We start from the raw sequence: 15,991 nt of genomic DNA on the forward strand, positions 1-15,991 counted from the left end.
TATAGGCTAGACCTACTATATTTATTTCTCAACTTTCCTAATATTAAGCACAATACTTATATTTACAACAGGAGTATAGCCTACCTGGCTGGCATGAAAATGAACCACGGGAAAAGCGTCCTCCATTCAATATTTAATTGCATAGATGACCTGTTTCGAGAAAGGTACATGATAAGGGTCCATTCTAAATCAATACTAATTTCACACATATATTACTTAGTATATGTAAAGACAAGACTAAATCAAGAATAGTGTGATGGGTGACAATATTATATTGTGAATGATATATTATCACTTGTAAATTATTTATTATCACTTGTGAATGATGCCCAACTTAAGGCAAGAAATAGCACATGCATTTTTCCAATCATAGTCACACACCTCATGTAGCCTAGCCCACAGGTCTATATCTTTTGATAAGGTTTGTATCAAGACTAATAGCTTCTTAAAATTAAGCACAGTGTATTCGGGAAAGTATTCAGACCCTTTGATTTTTTCCACATTTTTTTACATTGCAGCATTATTTTAAAATGTATTAAATTGTATTTTTTCCCCCTCATCAATCTATACACAATACCCATAATGACAAAGCAAAAACAGGTTTAAACATTTTTGCAGATGTATTAAAAAAAAAAAAACTTAAATATCACATTTACGTAAGTATTCAGACCCTTTACCCAGTACTTTGTTGAAACACCTTTGGCAGTGATTACAGGCCCGAGTCTTCTTGAGTATGACCCTACAAGCTTGGCACACCTGTATTTGGGGAGTTGCTCCCATTCTCCTATGCAGATCCTCTCAAGCTCTGTCAGGTTGGATGGGGAGCGTTGCTGCACAGCTATTTTCAGGTCTCTCCAAAGATGTTCAATCAGGTTCAAGTCTGACTGTGGCCACTCAAGGACATTCAGAGACTTGTCCTGAAGCCACTCCTGTATTGTCTTGGCTGTGTGCTTAGGGTCATTGTTCTGTTGGAAGGTGAACCTTCGCCCCAGTCTGAGGTCCTGAGCAGGTTTTCATCAAGGATCTCTCTGTACTTTGCTCCGTTCATCTTTCCCTCGATCCTGACTAGTATCCTAGTCCCTGCCACAACCATGCTTCACCATAGGGATGGTGCCAGGTTTCCTCCAGACGTGACGCTTGGCATTCAGGCCAAAGAGTTCGATCTTGGTTTCATCAGACCAGATAAACTTGTTTCTCATGGTCTGAGAGTCCTTTAGGTGCCTTTTGGCAAACTCCAAGCGGGCTGTCATGTGCCTTTTTACTCTACCATAAAGGCGTGATTGGTGGAGTGCTGCAGAGATGGTTGTCCATCTGGAAGGTTATCCCATCTCCACAGAGGAACTCTGGAGCTCTGTCAGAGTGACCATTGGGTTCTTGGTCACCTCCCTGACCAAAGTCCTTCTCCCCTGTGTCACGTCCTGACCATAGTGAGTGTTATTTTCTATGGTAGTAATGGTCAGGGCGTGACAGGGGGTGTTTGTCTGGGTTTTGTATGTCTATGTTTTGGTTCTAGGTTTGCATTTCTATGTTGGTGGTGTTTGGCATGACCTCCAATTAGAGGCAGCAGGTTGTCGTTGTCTCTAATTGGAGGTCCTATTTAAGTTAGGTTTGTTCCACAGGTGTTTGTGGGTGATTGTTCTTCGTGAGGTTATTGTTCCTCCAGCGTCACGGTTTGTTGTTTTGTATATACTTGTAGTGTTTAATGGTTGCATTCGGTTTCACTGATTTAATAAAACATGTGGAACTACGAAAACGCTGCATCTTGGTCCGCTCTTTCAAACAGCTGGGGGGAGGTGGAGGTGGAGGTGGAGGAGAAGTTATTTAAATAATTTATCACATGTTGGTTTGAGGTCTGAAAACAGATAACAACCAGAAGGACATCAGGCCAGTATCTCACAGCTAGAAGGAGGAATGGACACAGAGCTTTGGTTTTTAAACCTGGAGGGGTCTGGAGTCTAATAACAGTTTGATGTGATTCGTGGCTATAATATATAGACAGCCAAGCTAACCTAACACTCAGTTATAGTGAGCTAACAGAGTTAACAGCCCAGCGGGCAAAACTGGCTGATTTATAAAGTCATAGTCAGGTTGTATACACGTTGTATGAGGACATTTTGTTAACATCTTTTTTAGAAACCAGAAGACATCTTTATCTGGTTGATAGTAATAAATGGATTTTCTTTGACGTCTTGATGTTGTCATGAAAAAGACGTCTTTACCTGGTTGTGACAGAGACCAGTTGGTTGTAATCTAGTTTTGACGTCTCCTCAACCAGAAAGCGGCGTCATTAAGACACACACACACACCAACTTTAAACGATGATCTAACACCAAACTACTCACACATTTTTATTTTCCTCTCTCAGACAGGAAATGAGAGACTTGTTAACAAAGAAGAGTTATGTGTTTCTCCGTCAGCCATATTACGTGTCAACCACAACAATGACGTGACCACTGACCGACCAGCACTAACTATCTGGACAGAAGATGGCTGCTAGAAACTCTAGAAAGTTCTGCAGGCCAAGCAAGGCACCGTGCTGTTCACTCTGGGGTTAGTGGTGTTCAGTATTTGTCGCCATTTGTTGGTGTCTTGGTGTGAGACATTTTGGAGCATTTAATTTCACACAAACATGCATGTGGTGGAGATGAATACTATGCAAAAGTCCATCTGACCCCTCCCCAGTCTCACTCAGAGGGACTCAGGTACCTGTAGGTCTGAAAGACCTGCTGTGTGTGAGACCTGGTCCCAGTTAGACATGGTGCTCGGACCAGAGATCAAACCATATATCAAAGCAGAAAACACACACACCCACAAACACAAAGAATACAACTGAGCTTTCCAAGAATTCCTCACTTACCCAACAGTGTGGTGTGGGGTCCCTAAGGATAGGTCTGAAAACCACTGTCCTAGAGTGTGTGATTGTCAGGCTGTGTTTGTCTGTCAATGGGTACACAGATTCATATAAAAGCGTAAACTGTATGGGCACTTAAAGGGACAGCCCCGTGGCACGCAGACAACTCGAGTTGAAACCCAGATGGTCATATATTCTACGCCCTGAAGAAAGTAAGTTGTAGCAACAAGAGAAAATACCATGTTGAAGCATTTATCAACTAGGAGAGAGAGAGAGAGAGAGAGAGAGAGAGAGAGAGAGAGAGAGAGAGAGAGAGAGAGAGAGAGAGAGAGTTACAGTATGAATAATGAGCTGGGACTCCACTGCCTAATGAGAGAGACCTGCTTTACGTTAAATTAGCCCCTTCAAAAAACACACGCAATCACTCAATACAGCAAACACACACACACACTCACAGGATACCGGTGCAGGAGGCCATATCTGCTCTGATAATCTGTTGCCCCTGGCAATGGGATCAGATGTGCTTTGCTCCAGGACAGCTAATCAACAACAGAGAGAGAGAGAGGGGGAGGGGGGGATGGGAGAAGAGAGACATAAAGTGGGAGAGAGACAGAAAAAGCAACATAGAAAGAGAGGGACATGTATAGTCTATAGAAAGCTTGTCCGATATTTAAGTTCAGCGAGGGGCTGTGGCAAGGGTGCAGAGGTGTGTCCCTGTTCTCTCTGCTACCGCACAGCAAGCGGTACAGAGGCACCAAGTCTAGAACCAACAGGACAATAAGCAGTTTCTCCCCAGTTTCTAAGCCATAACACTGTTAAATAGTTAGTTAAATAGTTAACCGAACAACTACCCAGACTACCTGCACTGACCCTTTTTGCACTAACTTTGACTCACCACATACGCTGCTGCTACTGTTTATTATCTATCCTGTTGCCTAGTCACTTTATTCCTAATTCCTATTCATACCACTTAAATTCTAAATGGATTACATTTCTTTTTCCTCACCCATCTACACACAATACCCCATAAGGACAAAGTGAGAACATGTTGAGAAATGTTTGCCAATTTATTGAAAATGAAATACAGAAATTACTCATTTACATATATTTTCACACCCCTTTGCTATGACACTCCAAACTGAGCTCAGGTGCATCCATTTTCCTTTGATCATCCTTGATACGTCACTACAGCTTGATTGGAGTCCCCCTGTGGCCAATTCATTTGTTTGGACACGTGTAGTACAAGGAATTGCAGGTTCTGTGGGTCGAGCGGGCATGAGGCAAGGGATTGTGACGAGCCAAAGGCTTGCCACGGGTGTGGCTCGGTTACACACCTGTGGCAGAATTGCCCGGCTCGTCACGGGTCATATGCATCTGCAGCTGGAGGGGGAGCAGGTGCGGGGGATGGGGGAAGTAGAGGAGGAGGAGCGGACATGGGATTTCGAACAGGATCGGAAGGGAAGACAACAAGGAAAGAGGAGGAAAAGGTGCCGAGAGGAGCGGTTGAAGGAGAGGAGGAGAAGGAACCGAGAGGAGAGGGAGCTGTTGAAGGACAGGAGGAGTAGGAGGAGGTGGAAAAGGTGTTGAGAGGAGAGGGAGCTGTTGAAGGAGAGGAGGAGCAGGAGGAGGTGGAAAAGGTGTTGAGAGGAGAGGGAGCTGTTGAAGGAGAGGAGGAGCAGGAGGAGGTGGAAAAGGTGTTGAGAGGAGAGGGAGCTGTTGAAGGAGAGGAGGAGCAGGAGGAGGTGGAAAAGGTGTTGAGAGGAGAGGGAGCTGTTGAAGGAGAGGAGGAGCAGGTGGAGGTGGAAAAGGTGTTGAGAGGAGAGGGAGCTGTTGAAGGAGAGGAGGAGCAGGAGGAGGTGGAAAAGGTGTTGAGAGGAGAGGGAGCTGTTGAAGGAGAGGAGGAGCAGGAGGAGGTGGAAAAGGTGTTGAGAGGAGAGGGAGCTGTTGAAGGAGAGGAGGAGCAGGTGGAGGTGGAAAAGGTGTTGAGAGGAGAGGGAGCTGTTGAAGGAGAGGAGGAGCAGGAGGAGGTGGAAAAGGTGTTGAGAGGAGAGGGAGCTGTTGAAGGAGAGGAGGAGCAGGAGGAGGTGGAAAAGGTGTTGAGAGGAGAGGGAGCTGTTGAAGGAGAGGAGGAGCAGGTGGAGGTGGAAAAGGTGTTGAGAGGAGAGGGAGCTGTTGAAGGAGAGGAGGAGCAGGAGGAGGTGGAAAAGGTGTTGAGAGGAGAGGGAGCTGTTGAAGGAGAGGAGGAGCAGGGGGAGGTGGAAAAGGTGTTGAGAGGAGAGGGAGTGGTTGAAGGAGAGGAGGAGCAGGAGGAGGTGGAAAAGATGTTGAGAGGAGAGTAAGTGGTTGAAGGAGAGGAGGAGCAGGAGGAGGACGGACACAGGAGAGTGGAGGGACCAGAAAGGACAGCAGCGGAGAAGCAGAAGACTGAGAAGGAATCGGAGGTGGGACCAGAAGGAGAGGTGGAGGGGGGAGAGACAGTGAGGCATCAACTGCCCGAGTAGAGGAGATGAGAGGGTTGGTGGAGGGGCTGGCGAGGGTGGGGATAGGGTCATGCCGATTTCTCCTCCAAACAGGAGGACGAGGAGGAAGGGGCGCTTGGACAACAGGGGGAGAGGGGGTGGTAAAGGGGGGGGGGCTAAGCAGGAGCTGGCAAGGGGGGGGAACAGGTTTTCTCCCTTGCCGCGGTCTCCTCCGAGAAGGAAGATAAGGGTGGAAGAGCTGGAGATGGGAGAGGGTGAAGTTTCGGAGCCCTGGGTGGCCCCCTCTTCGCCTTCTCTTTCACCCCTGTCTGAGATAGACCTCCCAGGCATGGCCCAGGGTTGGGCAATGGAGGGGGAACCAAGCTTCCTGTTTGGGGATGCGGGGTCCTCGGTCAAGAGCCCGGAGGGAGGCAGGGTGGTGGATTTTGGAGTGAAGCACATGATGCGGGTTGCGCAGGTGCCGGGCGCCGGTCCTGCATCCAAGGGTGAGGGTATGGTGGTTGAAGGGGGGGAGTTAGGAGTGGAGGAGACGTCCTCGTCGGTCGGGTGAGATTTTTTCTTTGGGGTGCTTATGGGTGGTTTGTATGTGAGAAGGGGAGGGAAGATGCTCCCCTGATTATTGTTTCGGTTATGGTTTATTAGTTTTGAAATATCCATTTGGATTTTGGTATATAATTGATTTTGTTTGAATCATTGGAGGTTCTTGTATGAGAATTGATGGTAATAAATACTTTAGTAAAAAAATATATTTTTTAAATCTGTAAATCTCTGAGATAGAATTGTGATGAGGCATACAGTACCAGTCAAAACATTTGGACACACCTACTCATTCAACGGTTTTTTATTTTTTTACTATTTTCTACATTGTAGAATAGTGAAGACATCAAATCTATGAAATAACACATATGGAATCATGTAGTAACCCAAAAAGTGTTAAACAAATCAAAATATATTTTACATTTGACATTCTTCAAAGTAGCCACCCTTTGCCTTGACAGCTTTGCACACACTTGGCATTCTAAAAAACAGCTTTATGAGTTAGTCACCTGGAATACATTTCAATTAACAGGTATGCCTTGTTAAAAGTTAATTTGTGGAATTTCTTTCCTTCTTAATGTGTTTGAGCTAATCAGTTGTGTTGTGACAAGGTAGGGGTGGTATACAGAAGCAAGCCCTATTTGGTAAAAGAACAAGTCCATATTATGGCAATAACAGATCAAATAAGCAAAGAGAAATGACAGTCCATCATTACTTTAACCTGTCTGGGCCAGTGGGACGTTTGCGTCCCACCCTAGTCAACAGCCAGTGGAATCTCGTCGCGCGAAATACAAATACCTCATAAATGCTATAACTTCAATTTCTCAAACATATGACTATTTTACACCATTTTATAGACACACCTCTCCTGAATTGAACCACGTTGTCCGATTTCAAAAAGGCTTTACAGCAAAAGCAAAACATTAGATTATGTTAGGAGAGTACCCTGCCAAAAATAATCACACTGCCATTTTCAAAGCAACTAGCATGCATCACAAATACCCAAAACACAGCTAAATGCAGCACTAACCTTTGACAATCTTCATCAGATGACACTCCTAGGACATCATGTTACACAATACATGCATTTTCTGTTCGATAAAGTTCATATTTATATATAAAAACAGCATTTTACATCGGCGCGTGACGTTCAGAAAATATTTTCCCCCAAATGCTTCCGGTGAATCAGTGCTACAATTTACAAAATTACTATTCGAAAACATTGTTAAAATGTAATATTGTCATTCAAAGAATTATAGATTAACATCTCGTGAATGCAATCGCATTGCCAGATTTAAAAATAACTTTACTGGGAAATCACACTTTGCAATAAATGAGGTGCTATGCTCAGAAAAATAGGCTAGGCGATACAGGTTAGCGCCATCTTGGAACCATCTAAAATCAAATATACTATTGTAAATATTCCCTTACCTTTGATTATCTTCATCAGAAGGCACTTCCAGGCATCCCAGGTCCACAACAAATGTAGTTTTGTTTGAAAAAGTTAATAATTTATGTCCCAATAGCTCCTTCTTGTTAGCGCGTTCCGAAGGCTACTCATAATGTACGAGGCGCGTGGGATTTGTTGTCACGAATGTGCAAAAAATATATATTTACGTTCGTTCAAACATGTCAAACGTTGTATAACATAAATCTTTAGGGCCTTTTTTAATCAGAGCTTCAATAATATTCAAGGCGGACGATTGCATTGTCTTACTAAACGTTTCGGAACGAAAGGGTACCCACGGGCACCCGCATCATAGTAATAATGGCCCTCCCCTTATGACCAACTTTCCAGGCCTCTCGTTCGGTCAGTTTTTACCGGAGAAGACTCAAACCACTTTGTAAAGACTGTTGACATCTAGTGGAAGCCTTAGGAAGTGCTAAATGAATCCTAACTCACGGTGTGTTTCATAGGCAAAGTGTTGAAGGTGATTCCACAAATCCGATTTCCACTTCCTGCATGGAATCTTCTCAGGTTTTGGCCTACCATATGAGTTCTGTTATACTCACAGACACCATTCAAACAGTTTTAGAACCTTTAGAGTGTTTTCTATCCAAATCTACTAATTATATGCATATTCTAGTTACTGGGCAGGAGTAGTAACCAGATTAAATCGGGTACGTTTTTTATCCGGCCGTGCAAATACTGCCCCCTAGCCCCAACAGGTTTTAAGACATGAAGGTCAGTCAATCCTGAAAATGTCAAGAACTGAAAGTTTCTTCAAGTGCAGTCGCAAAAACCATCAAGCACTATGATGAAACTGGGTCTCATGAGGACAGCCACAAGAAAGGAAGACCCAGAGTTACCTCTGCTGCAGAGGATAAGTTCATTAGTTAACTGCACCTCAAATAAATGCTTCACAGAGTTCAAGTAACAGACACATCTCAACATCAACTATTCAGAGGAGACTGCGTGAATCAGGCTTCATGGTCGAATTGCTTGAAAGAAACCACTACTAATGGACACCAATAAGAAAAGACTTGCTAGGGCCAAGAAACACGAGCAATGGACATTAGACCGATGGAAATCTGTCCTTTGGTCTGATGAGTCCAAATTTGAGATTTTGGGTTCCAACCAACGTGTCTCTACTCTACGGAGTAGATGAACAGATGATCTCCGCATGTGTGGTTCCCACCATGAAGTATGGAGGAGGAGGTAAGATGGTGCTTTACTGCTGACACTGTCAGTGATTTATTTAGAATTCAAGGCACACTTAACCAGCATGGCTACCACAGCATTCTGCAGAGATACGCCATCCCATCTGGTTTGCACTTAGTGGCACTATCATTTGTTTTTCAACAGGACAATGTGTAAAGGTTATTTGACCAAGGAGAGTGATGGAGTGCTGCATCAGATGACCTGGCCTCACAATCACCCAACCTCAACCCAATTGTTATGGTTTGGGATGAGAGTGAAGGAAAAGCAGCCAACAAGTGCTCAGCATATGTGGGAACTTCTTCAAGACTGTTGAAAAGCATTCCAAGAGAATTCCAAGAGGTGCAAAGGTGTCATCAAGGCAAAGGGTGGCTACTTTGAAAAATATAAAATATATTTTGATTTGGTTAACACTTTTTTGGTTACTACATTATTCCATATGTGTTATTTCATAGTTTTGATTTCTTCACTATTATTCTACAATGTCGAAAATAGTACAAAAATAAAGGAAAACCCTTGAATGAGTAGGTGTCCAAACTTTTGACTGGTACTGTATATCTGAGGAAGGGTAAACAACTAGTTCTAGAGTGTTGAAAGTTTCAAGGGCACTGTGGTCTCCATCACTGGGAAATTGAAAAATATCTGGAACTACCCAGACTCTGCCTAGAGCTGACCATCTGACCAAACTGAGCAACCGGGGTAGAAGGACCTTGGTCAGAGAGGTGACCAAGAACCCAATGACCACTCTGACAGAACTACAGAGTTCCTTGGCTGAGATGGGAGAACCGGCCCGAAGGACAACAGTCTCTACAGCACTTCACCAATCTGGGCTTTATGGGAGAGCGGCCAGACGGAAGCTACTCCTGAGAAAAAGGCACGATGACACGCCGGAAGTTTGCAAAAGGGCACTTGAAAGACAGATCATAAAGCAAAAGATTCACTCTTGGCCTTAATGCAAAGTGCTATGTCTGGAGTAAACCAGGCACAGCTCATCACCTGTCTAACACCATCCCTACCGTGAAGCATGGTGGTGGGAGCATCATGCTAAGGGTATACTTTTCAGCGGCAGGGACTGGGAAACTGGTAAGGATGAATGGAGCCAAACACAAGCAAATCCTTCATGAGAACCTGCTTCAGAGTGGAAACGATTTTGGCGAAGATTTAGATTCCAACAGGACAATGACCCCAAGCATACAGCCAAAGCAATGCTGGAATGTCTTCAGAACAAGAACGTACCTCAGTGAAAATTTGTGGAAAGACTTGTAGATTGCTTTTCACCACCGCTCCCCAATCAAACTTAACAGAACTTGAGAAAATCTACAAGGAAATCCAGATTAGCAAAGCTCTCGAGTGGCGCAGCGGTCTTTGGCACTGCATCTCAGTGCTACAGTTGTCACTAAAGACTCTGGTTCGATTCCAGGCTGTATCACAAGTGGCTGTGATTGGGAGTCCCATAGGGCGGTGCACAATTGGCCCAGTGTCGTCTGGGGTTAGGGTTTGGCCGGGGTAGGCCGTCATTGTAAATAAGAATTTGTTCTTAACTGACTTTAGTTAAATAAAAAATAGACATACAAGACTGCCAAAAGTGCTTCTACAAAGTATTGGCTCAGTGTATACTTTTGTAAATTTCATTTTCAATAAAATGTTCTAAAAACTTGTCCAGTTTGTCATTATAAGGTATTGTGTAGAAGAGTGGACCCAGAGTAGCCAAGGGAGGTGATAGGTGGAAATGGGGAGGATACAAAGTAATACTTTAATATATTACAGATGCAGGATTTCAGGATACATGGTTTGTCTCAAACAGTTGTCAATAGCAGCAACATTAATGATACAAAAACTCATAAAAATGACAGACGATGGCAAGTGTAAAGCTCAGCCCCTCAATAGGGTTCCTACTGCAGCTAATACTAGGCCTAAATACTAAAACATATCTTGGGATTACCCCTTTTTCCAGTTTTAAACAGAGTCCAACTGTCCCCTTAGCAGAACTAAAGAGTCTACAACGTCCTAAAGCAACTGCCTGTACATACATGATGCAACAAACTGCTATGGCGCACAGGGTAAAAAAGGAAAGCATTTATCACTGTACACCTCAACTCCGCCCACACGTGCTAAACAATGAGAATGAGCATTTAATGACAACGACTTTACTTTGTTAATTAGACCAGGTAAGAGGATGGAAACTATGATTGAAGTTACTGGCATTCATTAGCTTAAATAACCATATTTAGTCATTTACACTTAGTTTACAAGACAGTGCCACATCTAATACAGGGGTGTAAAACTCATTCCATGGAGGGCCTAGTGTCTGCAGGTTTTGGGGTTTTACTTTCAATTAAGCCCTAGACAACCAGGTGTGGGGAGTTCATTACTAATTAGCAACCCTAATTCATCAATGAAGTACAAGGGAGGAGCGAAAACCCGCTGCCACTTGGCCGGCCCTCCATGGCATGAATTTGACGCCTGTGATCTAACAGAACAAAGCATGGGTGAACTACACGCTAATTATCTAACGCAGCACACCTGGCTTAAACCTGAACAACCAACTCAGTAGCAAACAATAAAGGGCAGGAACACCTACACTGGTAGATAGCTATGCATGGCAACGGACTAGTACACTTTATATAAACCACACTTTAAGCATCTTAGATAATATCAACTAAAGACCTTTAAAATGGTGATGAGGTCAGTCTAAGGCTGTCTGATCACAATAATTGTTTTTATTTAAATCCATTTTGAATTCTGGCTGTAACACAACAAAAGTAGGAAATAGTCAAGGGATAGGAATACTTTCTGAAGGCAATGCATGTACATATCTACCCGGTACATCGACTCGCTACTGGTACCTAGTGTATGTAGCCAAGTTATCATTATTTATTGTGTATTTATTATTACTTGTATTTATCTTTCTCTGCATTGTTGAGAAGGACCTGTAAGTAAGCATTTCACTGTTAGTGTACACTTTTTACAAAGCATGTGACCAATAGAATTATATTTCTGTAGTTGTTTAGGGCACTAGAGGGATTCTGAGTGTGGGTTTGGTTGTAGCGGTAGTCTGTGTGTGTGGATGGTTAGGACTCCCCCCGACTTGCCTCGTTAAATAAAAGAAATACAAATGGGGGGGATCTGTGTGTTGATTAGGTTCCAGGGCATATTTCTGTCTAAATGTCATGTGAATCAATAATGTTCTCTGGGAGATCATCACCACACTGTCTCTGATTAATTAAATGTACCCCAAATCTTACAAACACACACACACAGGATTGCAGTATGAACATGGAGTACCGTTGCCATCTGCTGGTGAAATGACAGTTTTTTTGATAAATGTATTTTCAGTTCAAAGTTAATGTTTTTAGATGATACATTTTACACATGCTACAATCACATGTATGACAATGATTAAGAGACCGTAGCATTCACCCAAATCAACAAAATATAAAGGTCATTTTGTCATGTTAATTCAGTAATTCATGTTAATTCAGTGATGCCAGCAGCACAGGAAAACATTTAAAGAAGATCAAGTCCTTCAGTCAAAGTGAATTTGGTTGTCATCTGTGTAACTAACTTCTAGGTTAGGAGGGTGGTGATTCTACAGTTGTGTGCACCCAGCAGGGGACAATTCAGGATAAACTCATTAAATCCAGGAAGTGAATTGCAATTTTGACAGGACTGACAGAGTGACCTGTAATGTTACCAACAGGAATATGGACACAAACTACCCAAAGCGCCATCTATACCTGGTATTAAGATGCAACTTAAATGATCCAACCAAAATGATAATGCTAGGTGTAACATCTGGGATATTCCTCCGACCAACCCCAGGGTGCCCCATTCCTCTCTATATCAGGCATATGTTGTAGAGGTGTGGGTCTGCTTCCTCAGATCATATATGTTAGGTTTGGTCTACAGCTTGGGTGAAGGAGGACCAGTAACCCTCAGGCCTCCAACAACTTCCTCCTTCCATAATCCTCCTCCTCATCGCTTCTCCAGTTTTTTGAACTTGGCCTCTGCAGAGAAACAGAAAAAGAGATGAACTCACTCACCTTCCTGCAGTTAGTCACACACAGGAGAAGTGTATTTTTAGCTGTTGATTTGGGACAGTGTGCTAGCGCTCTCTGCTGTTGGAGCTCAGGGTGGAGAGGTAAACTCAAATAGCAGAGGGCACTCTCAGGGTGTCCTAAATCAAATCCCTAACATTAATGTTGAGCTGAACACTGGATCATGGCTATTATTAGTACATCTACAATAGAGACTAATAACAGATGCCATAGAAACTCAATGAAAATATAGATATTTATTTATATCGACCACTTCAGTCAGTCTGGTGAGGGTTACACACTGGAACTCAGTAGGCTCTTCTCCCCTTACAGCCCTGGTATAAATATAGACCTGCAATATGACGATATGGTCTGTCTCCACAGGCATGCTACTGTGTGTGTGTTACCCAGTTTCTTGGAGTAGGTGTCCAGTTTGTAAGCAGCCTGCTCCAGAGAAGACACTTGTTCCTCTATTTGATTTATCTGGTCTAAGTAGGGCTGCAGGCTGGCGTCTGCAACACACACAATTCTTTTTTAAAAAGTCAGCTAAATTAAGGTTATATTTTGTTTTCGTAAAGACCTATGAGAATTTCGTCCCCTTCATGTCTGATGGACTAATAAACATACACTTATGGTTGAGGTCCTGCAGGTTCCTGCTGATGTTGATGCTGATGTCTTTCATCTCCATGTACTTCAGACTGGTCAGCTTGTTCATGTTCTCCAGTAGATGGTAGTCCTCACAGGTGCCTGGGAAGAGGAAAACGGGGGAACATGATAATTACATTTTCTCCACAACAGGAGATTCTTATGACAGTTGTTATCCTGAAGACAAGACAGTATATAGTATGTGACTATATAGGCCTGTATAGACAACATAGATGGACAGACAGACAGATATTCAGACCAGTGAGTTCTCCTTGTAGGAAGACAGCCATCTTATCGAACATGTCTGTACAGAGTTCATTGATGTCTGGCTCTGCTGGCTCCACGGCCTCCTCTGCAGTCTCCACCCCACCGTCACCTACACACAGACGTATAGTAGTTACACCATTTTCATTTCTGAGAAACAGCCCACCTCCTGATTATGTTGCTGGCCACTCCCTCAGATTTTAACTAACAGGTCGCTAAATTCTCTAAGGAGGAAGGACGAATTTGCCACTCCCTTAGTAGGGCTACTGCATTCTAATGTGTTGGTACTAACACCAAACTCATCTCAGCAGATAGATAAATGGTCACAGAGCAATCAAATAGTTAGATAGCTAAGTTGCTAATCTTCTTCCTTTCAATAACTGAAACAGCGCATCAACTTGCAGTTAGGACTTGTCTTTTCGTCCATCTGTTACCATTTAAGGGCAAATTTGCTCTTGAAGCCAAAACAGCCAACTCAATCTTTAGACGTGAATCAATTGAATTGTAGTACGCTTCTAGAAACATAAATCGCTCTTTCACTTCACATCAAAAATAAATAAATGCAAAACACAATTCAGACCGAGCGTATGTGCTCTTAACGAAGGCCCTTAAGTCCAATTACTTATGTGTAATGGAACTGAGAGTCATGAACACGGGCTAGTTAGCAAGCACCACTCACTGCTGTTGATGATGATGGGCTTCTTGGGCGCCGCAGTCACAACCTCCTGGCCCTCAGAGGCAGTCTCGCCAGGCTCTCCCCGGGGTTCTGAGCTCCCTCCCAGGCTGAGGACGGTGGGATGGGCCAAGGAAACTCTTGAGATGCAGTCCATCTCAGCAGCCTCCTCTCCCGTGGCCGCCATTTTGCATCTACTCCAGTCACATGATACAGAGCTTCACGTGACATTGATTATTTTCCTCCCCCTACAATTCCAAATTCGAGCCACACCCTTTTCCTTGACATGTGCCTTACCATCACACAAACAATACTACCACGATTATTGTAGCTATAGGGTTCCTATTCATATTGACTGATAGTTTTATGTTCTATTGTTTTCAGATTGTTCGAGTGTAACGTTAGTGAGCTCGAGCTTTCCATGCTGTTTTGCCTGTATTCATTTTGCATTATAAACACTTCGAATCAGTGTGAATCATGTTAGTTTGACAAGTGTTTATAGAGTTAGTCAACCTTACGTTATATATGTTTTGGGCTAAAAAGGGGGAAAGAGGGCTCCTCTGTCCGCTGGTCTTGTAATGGGTGGGTCAGGGTGGTGACGCTCTACACAGGAAGCGTCCAGTGAACCATCGTGACAGCCTGTGTGTGACTGTAAACATGGCGCCGTGCACGGTTACAGGGCTGTGCTGTTTTACACCCCGTTTCTAGCTAGCCTGAGACGCACACAACCTAACAATGGAGACAGAAGAGGAGCAACACATGACGACCCTCCTCTGCATGGGTTTCCCAGATCCTGTGGCTATACGCAAGGCGCTACGCCTGGCGAAAAACGACATCAACGAGGCTGTGGCGCTCCTGACCAACGAAAGCCCCGGGCTTGGGTATGGATATGAGCCGATGGAGAGTGGCCCTGCCCCGGGCCCATGCGGAGACGGGGAGACCACCGGGCGGTCTGGGACTGGAGGGTTCGACCCACCTCCCGCTTACCACGATGTGGTGGAGAGCGAGGTAAGGCTGAAGCATGGTAGCTCGCTGGTTACGTTAGTTAGCGAGAACACGAAGCTAGTTAGCATCAAAGCTACTAGCTAGCGACGCCGGCTAAATAGGGAGAAAGGGCTCGCTCATAGCATTCCATAGCGCGCTATACTCATGCCTTGCTGTCAAAATAGGGAGGGAAAACCCGCGGCATGCGCGACATAATTTCTCAAAATCGGGCTACAAAATTCGAAAGACCTCGGCTAGTTGAGTTACAAATTCAGTACTTTGATGATCAATATTGAAAATGGGTGCACTAGCCAACATCAGAAACGTAGATTTGCCTAGCTTGTTGGTTACTGTATGTAGTTAGCTATCCCAACGCTTGGGGGAGGGGATATGGTCGTTGCGCGAATCTACATGGGCAAACCAGCGGGTTAGTTTACTTTAAACACCTAGTTAGTGTTTTGCAATAGTTGCCGATAAAGGTCTGCAGAGAGTGAATGTGGTGAACTCCGCACTCTTGGGAAAATGCACGTCTGCCTACAGCTGAGCAGAATGTAATGGAGCAACGCTAGCTGGCTATGTAGCTGTACTAGTGGAGTGAGACGGTGCGATTTCGCAACCGCCTGTGGCTAACCTGATATGGCCATTTTGTGCTAAACATTTTATAATCAAAGCTCTTTTAAATTGTTTGTAGTTCACTGACAACTTGATGTCTCACGTACCCGTCAGAACCACAAGTCTAAATGTCTGAACATCAGCTTGCCAGAAGATACCGACCCTACCTTTACGCTTGTTTACAATGAGCTGCACTGGTGTTGGAACACAGTCATGGTTACATTAAAGTGGAACTGACAGCGTTTTTGC

The 15,991-nt window shown here is 44.0% G+C and overlaps 2 protein-coding genes across 5 annotated transcripts in view; one reads left to right on the plus strand and one right to left on the minus strand.

The window, feature by feature from the left end:
- Positions 1–10,261: 10,261 nt before the first annotated feature.
- Positions 10,262–14,376, minus strand: LOC106560232 (biogenesis of lysosome-related organelles complex 1 subunit 2). The gene is made up of 5 exons (XM_014122876.2): positions 14,153–14,376; positions 13,469–13,585; positions 13,192–13,311; positions 12,972–13,076; positions 10,262–12,534 (listed from the first exon to the last, which is right to left on the minus strand). The coding sequence occupies exons 1-5, from the start codon at positions 14,331–14,333 to the stop codon at positions 12,503–12,505; spliced, it is 555 nt and encodes a 184-aa protein (XP_013978351.1). The 5' UTR covers positions 14,334–14,376; the 3' UTR covers positions 10,262–12,502.
- An 87-nt stretch (positions 14,377–14,463) lies between these two features.
- The window catches only part of LOC106560231 (ubiquitin carboxyl-terminal hydrolase 24), a 37,365-nt gene continuing 35,837 nt past the window's right edge, over positions 14,464–15,991 (plus strand). For all 4 annotated transcript variants that reach the window (XM_014122872.2, XM_014122873.2, XM_014122874.2 and 1 more), the window contains exon 1: positions 14,464–15,154. In XM_014122872.2, the coding sequence (XP_013978347.2) occupies positions 14,882–15,154 (273 nt within the window). In that variant the 5' untranslated portion in view covers positions 14,464–14,881. The remainder of the gene's footprint in view (positions 15,155–15,991) is intronic.

The sequence above is a fragment of the Salmo salar genome, chromosome ssa10 (assembly GCF_905237065.1).
Source record: "Salmo salar chromosome ssa10, Ssal_v3.1, whole genome shotgun sequence".
Lineage (NCBI taxonomy): Eukaryota > Metazoa > Chordata > Actinopteri > Salmoniformes > Salmonidae > Salmo > Salmo salar.